Consider the following 12,684-nt stretch of genomic DNA (forward strand, 5'->3'; position numbering starts at 1 on the left):
ACTATTCGCGAAAGTGAACCACAAAGTAACTTGCTGCTTGCAAATATACTTATAGTTCAGACATGTGATTCTTTGTTGAAGAAAATAGCCACGTTTCTTTTATGTGTACGCTAGACGCGTGCAATTTCCGCATGCGTAATGCAGGCCGACGTTTAGACACCCATACGAACCCCTCGTTCTGTTCCAAGAACATGAAAGTTTTTTTATTTCAAAGATTCTACACATTTCACCACTCAAATGACTCGAGCTACTTACAAGAGGGTCGAAAGTTTTTGTCAGTTTTCTTTTTTCTCTTACATTCTCATCCTCTACTTCCGGTGGGTCATTACCTTCACTTTTATCCCGAATGAATCTTGACGGAGCTCGCTAATGATCTCGGTTTTCAAAATTGTACGATAACGGGGCTTCTCCTTTCATTTTCTCTGTGATTGTATTACAAGAAGAGGCAAAAACCCGGGCAAGCTTGTTTTCTGCGAGAAGACACAGAAGGCGGAAACGGGAGGGTCGGTGGGCTCAAGGAGTCCCCGATCAATACGGCAAGGACTAGCCGTGCCAGACGAAGGCGCGCGAACCTCGCCAGCTTGCCTAACCTGAACTGACTCGGGTCGACCCAATCCAATCCCATCCACCTTCTTCCCTCGTTCAGTTTATATTGCAGGCGCTGCACTCTGCGGCTCCATTGCTCTGGTCGCAGGACTGTGGATATTTTTTAACGAAATGAATTACACGAGTGTCTGCAAGCCGTTGGTCATAACTGAAAATTTAACCTACAATTGAGTCCAACTGATCGATACGTCCATTCGGTTCTTGCGATGGAAAGAAGAATGGAAAGGGAGGAAGCTGGGCATACCTGATGAAAATCGAACTTTGAATTCAAGTTCGAATTAACTGTCGCACGCGACCTTCGCACGAGGTCTTACTTGTTGCTGACGAGCCTCGCATGTCTTTGGACTCTCTAGCCTAGCGACTAAACGTAAATATGGCGGACACGCGTCAGCTGATCCATCGAGAGCCCCAGCTGCGGCACGCCAACGATAAATTATCGCGTCAAGTTGTATAATTGCAATTTTCAACGTGCACGATGTGAATAACGTGACTGATAACGGACTTTGAAACGTTTTTGAAAAGTCAACGCGGCCGATGTATCGGACTAACCTCTTTTGTCGATAATCAATTTCCGCCTTCCGTTTTTTACACGTACGAGGAAAACTTTATTCGAGTTTGTATAATTCAAGAGAAGCGCGTACAGGCTGAAACGTAAGAAGATGCCGGAGCGAAAGGCACGAAGGTAATGCTTTCTAGCGTGGAAACCGAACCTTATACTGGTTACGCAATAATCTTTCTCTCGAGCCGGCATTAATAACAATGAAAACCTTTACGACGCGGCCTTTGGAAGGAGGAAGAGGAGGGCGAGGAGGATGGGTGGATGCTCGGCTCTTACCTTCAGGACTCCGCGAGCTAATGGCCAAGGAACTCGGTAAAAAAGAAGCGTCAAAAAAATAAGTAAATAGATGAGCTTATTATAAAATCATTAGGGTCAGCCAAGCCCTTAAGGACGATTCACCAACGGCGTCAGACTTCAGGGATTGAAATCTATGAATTTTATTCATACCGTTGTAAATGATACAGTGTATGATACATCGTGGACGTATTACAGGTTTATCGCTTTTGATGGAAATATTTAACGTGCATTGTCAAAAATACGAAAAGAAAGAGTTATCCCGTTGAAGTAAAAATCTGAAACCGGCCATTCGGAGCAGGAATCTTTTTTCGAACGGTATATTTCATTCTTAACAAGAGATAAATTGAATTATAGATCTCGTTCCGATTGAGCGTGTAATACCTGCGGGTAAATATGCTTATATCGATAATTTGAGAAACACCCGAGGTGAATTTATTTCACGCCTGTCGGCCAATCGGATCATCGACACGAAACATACGGGCGAGGGTCGATTATTGGCCATCGTTAGTATCGCATTGACAGCTCGCGGGGAACTCATTGACTTCGGAGCCGCACACGAGCGAAATATAAGCTTGAACGACTAGACACAATTCATCAAATTCATTCCCCGGTTACACGGCGCACGGTCTGACCATCCATTAATTTTTCTTCTTCTACCTTCGATCGCGTTGCCTACTTATTTTCTTGCACCACTCGCTTTTGCCACGTTTCATTGCGTCTTTTGACACCGCAGTGTCACAATCCCATCTCACGGACCTGCGTTTTATATACCGAGTTGCACATGCACTTGTGCAGCAGTGTAAGTACTATGAGCGATTGGAGATAAGGGGTCGAGGACGAACGACACCAAGTCGTGACTTACTCACCTGTAGGAACATTTCCCCGTCTAGGTGATGGTGGTCGTACGCCGCAAGAGCAGCAAGCTCGCGTGCTCGGTAATGCGAATCGTGGTGAGCACTCTCGTCCTTGTCCTTGTGCATCACAACTGTAACAGAGATTCGAATTAATAGATTCATCCCATTCTCTACATCTCAACGTTCATTCGTATCGGTAATTTCAATTTTCCCTTCTTGTTGATTCGCACTGGTTCTGGTTATCTCGTGAGAGAAAAGAACTTGGACTACTGATCACGGTAAACACGTTTCGAGTCTTTTACTTTCTTCAATTCCCCTTCTTTCTGTTTAAATCATTCCACTTACAAAATACCGGATCTTTCCGAGTAAACGCCGTAGTATGTTAAATTGCCTACCACTGAGGGGTGAAAATATTGGTAAAACAGATCTACCGAGTTATCGGTAGCTAGCCCGTTACCTACCGGTAATTAGGTAAGTCTCTCTTAACGATATTTGTACCCCTCAGTGGTTGGCAACCCAACGTAATCTGGCGTTTACCCGGAAACACCCTGTATATACCCTACGTCTACTGTTCTTTTCACTATATCGTTTGGACGAGTATAGAGGTAGAGGTGGGCACTGGGAACCGTGTGAAACGAAGCGTACAGGTTAAACGAGACCGCAGGCGATCACCGGGATACGACAAGGTCGACTAACGGCGCCTAGCGTGTCACAGGACAATGCTGTACGATTTCGAACGTATCCTGAACACATCCTGAACACGCTTGCCACTCCCTACTTGTGTTTCTTTCTCACCTTCGTCGCACCTTGTCTTGCTCTCTCTGCGGCTTTTAACTATCCTCGGTGGACGATTCCATGTCTCGAATCCCGTTACTGCAGCTTTTTATTTCAGCTTTTTTCGCAATTTCGATCTGAACCTTCCGTGTCATTTTTACACCCAGGTAATACTTTGAGCGATAGACGGTTGACGAGAAGATTCTTGAGGAATGGAAGGTTGAGAGAATTTAGAGGTTATTTGAGCTGTTTGAATTTTTTTAACCTCAGTCTTAGACAAAACCTCGAAGAAAAAAATGAAAATTCTGTCGATGAGGATGGAAGAGGATTTTTTTAACGAATCGTATGCTGTTCTCCCGCTCGGATTACGCGGAGAAATTTAAGTATACAGACATTGTTTCACGGTTTTTGCTTGAGATGAGTCGAGGATATCGCTGTCCGATGTGGGATGTAGGATGTGAATTATTTGTCGATTAAATTAGTAACGCGTGCATTAACGAAAGACGAATTGTGCACACAGTTCATGGAGTCGTCAAAGTTGAGGGCAAACAATGACCGACACATTTATCCCTGTTATAGGCTGCAGTTGCATCAACGCTGTTGGTTGCGTAGCTATAAAGGCAGGGATGACTTGCAGGAAGGAACGAAGAAGGATGAACGGCCCTAAGTGAACGCTTAACAAAATTATTATCCAAGGGTTACACAATCGATCGGTGATTAATGACCCGTCACTCGGACGTCAAATTAACCAGGAATCTCCATCGTACGTCATACTATATATAATATACTCAACAAACCTTCTAGCCCTGTATCTCTTTTCCCTCATGCACTAGATTCCTCAAACTGGTCTCTCATTTTCTTTATAACTGATAATTTTCTCTCGTTTGTCTACTTCTTCTTCCACACTCTACCCATTTGATCACTTCTTTAAAATAGTTTTGTTTGTACCGATATTTGGATCAAGTTATTCTCAAATTTTTCACATCAAAACTGACCGGTAGCTTCGTGTAAAAAGTATAAAAGCTACGCGAGTGCAGCTTTATATCTCGCTGAGTGCTCAACGCCACGTTACAAGGTATGGACTCTGATATAACTAGACTCTCAAGTGTCTTTATCCCTTGTACATTACTAGTGCAAATTACGTGAAATTACAGTAACGGTGATCTCAGACGGCGGAATTCCGATGCTCGGATCCTGAACGCGCTGCTAGATATTTTGATTTTTTCCTTCCTCATTCACGCAATTGCTCCGTCTTTCGATACAATTCCGTCCGAATTCACCGTCGCCGATAGTCGGAGGGGGTGAAAAAATACACCCGTTCGGTGTGAAATATATTACACCAACGAGAAAATGGGCGAGGAATACAGACGAGGGGTTGAAATGGGAAAAAAGAACAGAGGGGGGAGGGAGGTGTGGGGGGAGGCACGCCCTATCGCTGTAACTCAGCGATAAGATCTCACCCTGCTGCTAACCCGACTGAGGACCCCCTCTGCCCCCTCGTATTAACACCGCAAGAGCTCTTTGGGTTGTTTTCGGGTCGCCGGGGAGGGTTTTCACTTTCAATGATAGATTTTAGACTCCCAACATGGCGGTCGACGTTGTCGATAAATCGACGCTGCGCGAGTTCTCTTCCACCCCTAACAGTGTCGTCATTTTTTTTTTTTTTCATCCCGCGTTTCTTTGGAAAATGACAAAAATTCTGATTTACTTTTACTTCCGCACGAACGTCAGTTGTGTCGTGTAATACGATCGGTTGCATTTATTTTATTTTATTTATTTTTTTTTTCACGAAAAGAATCTTCCACCACACGCGTTTTTTTTTGATACTGGCAATGTTTCGGTTTTGTGACAGACCGCTGCGGAGACCGGAAGTCATTCCGTCTGACTCAGTAACATCAGATAAAATTTTCTCTTTCTCTCTCTCTCTCTCTCTCTCTCTCCCTCTATCTGCAACGTTTCTCGCAGCTGACGCTTATTGCTCGAGTCCCTCCGTGGCGTTGTAAGCATAAACATATATATATATATATACATATATGTATATATATGGGTAATATCGTGTACAATGCTCGACGAAATATTCGCGTATTAGATTAACTGCAGCTTGTATAATATTATTATACGATCCACGAGGCATAATGATCAATGCAATTTGCTTGTTTACCGCAACGGAATTGGATCGCGATCCTCCCTCCCCCCCCCCCCCCCCCCCCCCCGTCCTTTTCTAAAAAGTTATACACATATACCACAGTCGTATAAGTTAATGGGTTTATGACCCGAAATTGGTCCTTCTTTACTACAGCGTGCAGTTATCGCCGTAAGCTTGACGTAAGCTCGCAGCGCCGAATGATTTGATGAGCTTGTTATTATAATCCTCTCGGAGCAGTTCGTCGAAGCTGTCTCTATTAAGATCCTCCAATTATGAATTTTAGTCTTGTGAAAATGGTAGGAAACTGACGGAACCAGAGCTTTGTTGTAAGGTTGTTCGGACAGTATTCCGTAAATCGTAATAAAGGCTAGATTTTTTTTTTTGTGACTGAAGTAAAAAATGTGAACATTTATAATTAAGGACTTGAATTCAGATGTTATCTGAGATCACTTCTGATCGGATTAGTTTAGTTGTTTATTTACTAATATTAATAAACCAAGGTCTTTTAACTCAAGTATTTTTTCGTATAATAAAGATCTGGCAACAGCGTATTTAACAGCTGTACGTTTTTGTTGCTAGTGTTTAGTTGAATTTCGTTTCTAAACTTACAAAATGAGGAATGAATCAATTCAGTTTCGACACAACGGACGATTTGTGAAGAAAAAAAAAAATTATAAAACGGAAAATAACATGATTGAATGAGTGAATTTAAATATTGGCGCGTTTTTTTGTTTTTTTTACCAAACGTTGCCACACTTTTACGTTCTTCGATCATTTAGATCAAAATATTGACAAAACTACACATCGGAACAAGTTTTTTATAATTCTTTCGTAATCTACAAGAATCGATTAACACAAATCACAGTTTTTTGTATTCTCAACTTCAGCAGTTGTGGTTAAATTGTATTCTCTATCGACCACGCGTTAAATATCCAATTCTTACAAACGCAATTACTCAAAAAAATTATTTTATACCCATTTATTTGCGAATAATAACAAATAAATAATGTAACTTTTTTTTCTTTACGCTGCTCTAACGTCCGAGCAACCTTGACTTGAAAATACTTGAAATCAGGAAAGTCCGATGATGACGATAATCGCCGAATCCTGTTTTTAAATTAGTTCTTATTTCTCCACATCCCCGTCAAGGCTTCTTTCTGTCCTGCGTAGCCGAATCGCCCAGCGATATTTCCGGTCCTACGCACCCTCGGGGTGGGAATGGAGGAGTAGAAAGCACCGCAAACCACGGACTGTACCTTGGCGCATGAGCCAAACTGCTCTTTGTCACGATATAATACCCGCGGCTTGAGAGCTTTGTCTGTCCCTGATGCCTAATGAACTTCATAACTAAATTACATTTTTAAACAACCTTACGGAGGCTCCACTCCCTCTGCGTTGCTATTTTTGCTCGTCTGTATTTCGCCCTGATGTGCAAAAGTTTGCTGCCAAAAAACTGTGCGACACGTATTTTTGGCCGATTTATCGAATCCACAAACGCGATTCAATCTATACCGGTGTAATTTTTAATCAAACAATTTTTTCTGCAATTCATTAACCATCCTGGTCACTGGAGATATTTTAAAAAATTCATTGACTCTTTCCTGACTTTTCATGACCAGATTTAGATTTTTTTCCGCGACTAAAATGCTAAATCGTAGTGCCAATAAGAGTAATTATTTTGTTACTAGTAACATTTTATAACTTGTTTTTTTCTGACCAATTCAAGAATTCTCTGATTTCCAAGTTTTCCGTGACGAATCACCACCGTGTGATAACGGTTTTTTAAATGATTCGACTTTTGTCAAAATATTAACAAGAGCCTTGTCTAATACTCGTTAAAAAAAATCCTCCCAGTCATTTCTACGACGATTTTCTCAGCGATCGGCTTGAACAATTTTTTCTGATACACAATTCTGCAAAGAATTCACGGCACAATTTATACTGACCTAGTTTTTCAATTATTCTCTGATAAATCTCGCAACTATTATCACGAATCGATGATCTTTCGATTTCAAATTCTCGTACTTAGCTTACATGGTTTTATTCTTCCGTGAATAAAAAAAAAAGAAAAACGAGTACGTACTGATTTAGATCGTAAAATTTTACCGATCACTGTCTAAAAATGTTTTTTCTGCACTTCCGTTACTCAGATGCCTGGATTGGACTTTACAAAAATGCGATGTAAAGCAGTAATGAAACAAAAAAAAAAAATAAGTAAGACAGCTGCTAATTCTTGGCGCGATCAGCGGCTGTACGTCGTCAATCTCAGCTTTGATTTCTGCCTCCATCGGATTGGATACTTTTACTGCGTGCCTCGTAAATTGTAATTACGCCCCCGATTGTAGATTGCGATAGCCAACCAACCAACCAACCGACCGACCGGCCGACCGAGTTGGTAGATTTGTCGAGTAACCACAGCGAGGAATTTCATTGATTTTTATTATACCTCCAGCTTTTACCTTTCCAGTTACATGTACGTAAAATCCGAGGTAACGGTTTTGGAAAAAATTCATCGATTTTATAAAACAAGAATAATTCAGTCGTACAATAATCGAGCAGCTAGAGAAACGGTGAAAGAAATAAAGATCGAATTTTCCAAAATTATTCAACGCTTATCGATTATTGGCGTTATAAACTCTTGTCGCAACAAATGGACGAGGCAATTTTTCGGTCAACAGTTAAGCGGAAAACGATATTCCAGTTTGTAGATAACTTTTTTATCGCGAATCTGTACATCCTGTAACATTGAAAAATATAGAATCAACAGACGAGTAGATATTTAAAGCGTATTACTTTTAAATCCCTCGAAATATTCCGAGGACATTTAAAAATAAAAAATTAAAAAACGCTCTACTTTAAATTATCGGAAGCTATTTTAAAACTTCCTTTTTAAAATCGTTGAGATCCATTGTTTCAAACATTTGTCGCTTACCCTGTCAAATAAATCGGTATATGAACGGCTGCTGAACAAAATTAAATTCCAAAACTGGAATATTTCGTAGACAGAAAGTTAAGAAATGGATCCGAGGAGGTGGAGAATTGGGGTGGAGGGGGGCTTACGTGTGACCATCGACGACCCTTCGGGGACCGTGACGTCACTCCGTGCGTGACCTTACAATTATAGGAATAGCATCGAGTACCCTCTTCTCTGAGGAATGGCCTGCATAGCTGAGTCCGAACATCGTATCCGGATTGAATGCGTTTTCGCATAGCTAAATAATTGCGGATAGATTTTACGGAAGGCCATTTTTCATCGAGTCAATTCTAACGGTGATAAATTTTCGCAAATTCAATTACCGAAGTATTAGAATTTTTGCGAAAAACAATCATTCATTTTCGATTCTGAGCTCTACGCTGAATTATCGATATTTCTTCTTTTTTTTTTACACTACACATTTCTGTCCGAATTTTTCTCGTCAAAGGTTTGCCAAAATATTTACAATTTTCTGCTTTTCATTCCAACGTGACAGGTTGTTAGGTTAGACTTTTACCGATCATCGCGTATAATTTCTACATTTTTTCACTCTCTTTGTAGATATTCTAAAACTAATGTTAGTTTAATCTCAAGCACACTAATTTCCATCCAGAAGAACCTATTTTATCAGTTTGTCACGTTCTTTCAATTTTTAATCTTCGAATTACGCCGGCTCAATATCCGAGTCCGCAAGTCTTGAACGCAGAAAAAAAAAAAGAAAGAAAAGAAACAATCACATTCTGCGTTAAATTTTTAATAAAAAACAGGCAAAAAGAATTCCATTTTCAATCAAAAGTATAAAAACAGCATGAGATCTCCGAAATTAAAGTAGTCGTAACAATATTCGATGTCATTTCCCTACTTTCCGGTGAAAAAAAAACAAAAATCTTTCGGCCAGAATCCCATACCGTAATTCCCTTTTCACATTCGATATCCATGGACTTGGATATTTCGAGTTACCCAAGTGCGCGTTAAAACTCGAGTACGTATAATCCTCTCTTTTTTTTTGTTTTTTGTTTTTTATTTTTTTAATCACTTCCTTCGCTACTGCGGATATTTACGAAGCCTAATACCCCCCCCCCCCTTATTTTCACACAAATTGTCGTTTATTCCCCCTCAAATTGCCAGGATTATAAAGGCCGCGAAGCCTACCGCACGTCGGTATATCAACGCAACCGAGTTTTAAACGCTCCAGGTTCTCCTCTCAATCAAGCCGCTGCACAGGATACGACTCAATCTCGCGGTGATTTCTTCATTATACCTGTACTATCCCGTTTGTATTTAAGCGGTTTTTATTGGTCTTTGATACCGGTGTGATTAGGTATGCCGTCGTTCCCCCCTCCTCCTTCGCCGCGTGTTATATATATATATATATAAATATATGTATATACATATATGTATATACATATAAATACATACATACATACATTCATATGTATATATATATATGCTAGGGACACGTTTCCACCGCTGCAGGTCTCGGATCCGCCCCTGGCAACGGGATAACTAGAATGAATCGACGTAATATTTCATCCTATACGCAGAGAGTCGTGACATCGCGGCAAATGAGCTTGACAAAATACGCAAAGTTCTGATAATCATCATCATCATCGCAAGCGTATTATACACCAACTGCGGGGGGTTGTTTGCATTATTTATGTGTATAATGATACGGGTATGTGTACGCAGTTTTGAACGATATTATTACAGTTGGTGAAGTTTCTCGCGTGGATTCTAATAAGAGAATGAATTTTTTAGGTAAATGAAGATGTAAGAAAATCGATCGTTACAGGAACAGATCGTACCAATGAACGATTATTTTTTAACCGTTATCGGCGATTTTGTTATTTGGAAAAATTTTAATCCTTGATACTCGTTCGTCTTTGAGACTGATTCATACTTTTAGGTTCTATCTAAACCGCAGTTTTGAAAACAAGTCTTTTCGTTCTAAAGAGTATAATATTTATCGACTCGGGATTTCGGCGAAACTTTCGTCAAGTATGAAATAAAAGAAGGAATAAAAAGAACAAAGTTCGCTCAATTCGTACGGTAAATTATATTACTTGGAAAACTGGAATCGAAAAATCTTTCCAACAATTTTTTTAACAAATGATAGTCAACTATGACGACAAGAAAATTTTATCGTTCTGTATAAAAATTGAAGCAATTATCAGGAAAGTTTCGAAGAAATCTTACAAAAATATTTACAATGAGATCAAATTTGCATAAAATTCTTATAAACTCATGGCTTTAAACAAATTCATGTGAAAAAAAATTCGGGAATATTCATATAAAAAATGTGTTAAATTTTTGTTCAATTTCACCGAAGTCTCTCCTCGGATTAAATACAGCACATTTCTCTGCGTTTGTATACTTACTAGAAATGTCGATGTGTCAAATCACACGGTGTTTCGGAAGAATTCAGCGTTTAACTCACTAAATGATTTATTTCGTAAATTCGATAGGATATATAAGAAATCACACAATAAATTACAAAAGCAGACATCATCAGATATACTAGATTAAAAATCATGTAAACAATTATACGGTGAACTAGATGATTTTTGATCCAGTATATCCGACGATGTGTGCATCTGTAATTTATTGAGTAATTTCTAGTATATTTTATCTAATTTACGAGATAAATTTTGTAGTAAATTACGCATTGAAGACTTTCAAAATATTTTATGATCCAGCCATTTTCAGTTCAGGTAAGGATCGAGCGATCAGGACGAGAGGCGAAACAAACGTAAAAAATAAAAGAAGAGGCAGAAATAGCAACAACAGCCCTATGAAAGCTGTAATCACTAATCGTTACTTTACGCGTTTGCGTTTATACAGAGCGGCAGAAGCAGAAGCAGGAGCAAAAGCAGAAGCAGCAACGCCAGAACCGTCCGTCCGTCCCGAGCCATTAATCTCGCAGTTAGTTTGTTAGTTACCGGCGCCGTTGACTGCGGCGATAAATACCCTATACCTACCCATCTTTACCGTGGATATACGTTAATTGTTATTTACGAGGGAGTATAAACTATATCACGGCTTTATTAAACTCGACTTGTAGGTGTGCAGGTATAGAGAGACGACTCTCCGTCTGTGAGATGCCAAAATACCGTCGCTAGTCACCGTGTACACTTTGGGACGATGAATCCGAGGCGTCTAATTTTTTACACCAGACAGTTACGTTGGCTGCACTGAGAAACCTGCAGCGCCACAGTCGGCCGAGCGCGAGACTAACTCAATCTCGATAAACGTAATATAACCCATGACCGTTGAATCTAACCTAAGAATTGACGTGTCGGTTCAACAATTCAACAGATTTCTCCGAGCCAGCGATTCGGTAAGAAACAAAATAACTCGAGGCAAATAAAATCGATTAAGACTCGATTCAACGAAATTCAGTTTAATTGCCAAGTATGCAAATGATTTAACGTATAATTACGAGTATTTTGTTGTGGTATGAAATTTATCGCGATGAATTTAAAGCGTATTGATACTGCAATCACTAATTTATTTAAATTTCAAGTTTCAAGAAACTTTCCGAAACTAACTCAGCCTAACTTTGTTGATTAATGTGTAAATTTGATTTGTCGAGATATTTGGATTGATCCTTCATCGAGAATCAACAATTGCATTACATACGAAAACGATTACTAAAAAACCAGACGGGAAGTAAAGTTGAACAAGATATTCGCCGTGTTTGTTGACTTTCATCGTTGAAACGAATGCCAATAAAAACGTTTCGCTAACATGTATCGTAATCAAAGTCGAGCGTATGACGACAAAAAATCGTACTAGAAAAGATAGTCGGGTGTAATATCTTCGGGTCAATCGAGGTTAGAGTTAAGGGAGAGGAGGAGGGGGAGGGTTGAAGGCTGGGAGGGTCGACAACTGGTGGAAGCAGGAAGGGATGAAAGGGGCTTCGGCTATCTCTGGCATAAATCAGACCGTAATTAGCCGGCTAGGGTGGAACCAGACAACGCGTGACGTCACTACAATTAAAAATACCGTTAATTAATGCGGCATACGGAGCTATACGGCGTTTCGCCAATTTCCGGCTATCTGTAAAGGCACGGTGGCTCGATCATTTTTACGGTCATTTGTAGAAAATTTCAGTGAAAAAAAGAATAACAATTTGTTCCAGTCTAATTATATAACGAGCTGGTAAATCGCAATTCAGGTGTGTCGAGAAAAAATTGACCGACAATTTTCAATGTCTTTACGCTACTTTCAGAACTTATTCGTCAATCAATATATATTTCATATAACGGGGACACTTTTTACGCTGTTTTTAACAAGTCACCCGTGTTATTATCGATTAGTATAATTGAAATATCTATAAAATTATTTACCTTCACGTATTTGTTATACCTGTATGATGAAAATTATAATTCCGGAGGGTTATTATTCATACTGATATACCAATGTATAATTTATACATATACGGATCCGTGTATACACACCCCTTTTTATGCAA

At 39.7% G+C, this 12,684-nt stretch overlaps 1 protein-coding gene across 8 annotated transcripts in view; it reads right to left on the bottom strand.

Moving 5' to 3' along the window:
- LOC124183965 (neuronal PAS domain-containing protein 1-like) overlaps positions 1 to 12,684 on the bottom strand; it is a 128,798-nt gene that overhangs the window by 25,117 nt on the left and 90,997 nt on the right. For all 8 annotated transcript variants that reach the window (XR_006871100.1, XR_006871101.1, XR_006871099.1 and 5 more), the window contains one exon: positions 2,329 to 2,447. Coding sequence is in view for 3 of the 8 variants with exons in the window: in XM_046573194.1 (XP_046429150.1) it covers positions 2,329 to 2,447 (119 nt within the window). In the remaining 5 variants the exon portion in view is untranslated. The remainder of the gene's footprint in view (positions 1 to 2,328; positions 2,448 to 12,684) is intronic.

This window comes from Neodiprion fabricii, chromosome 5 (assembly GCF_021155785.1).
Source record: "Neodiprion fabricii isolate iyNeoFabr1 chromosome 5, iyNeoFabr1.1, whole genome shotgun sequence".
Classification (NCBI taxonomy): Eukaryota; Metazoa; Arthropoda; class Insecta; order Hymenoptera; family Diprionidae; genus Neodiprion; species Neodiprion fabricii.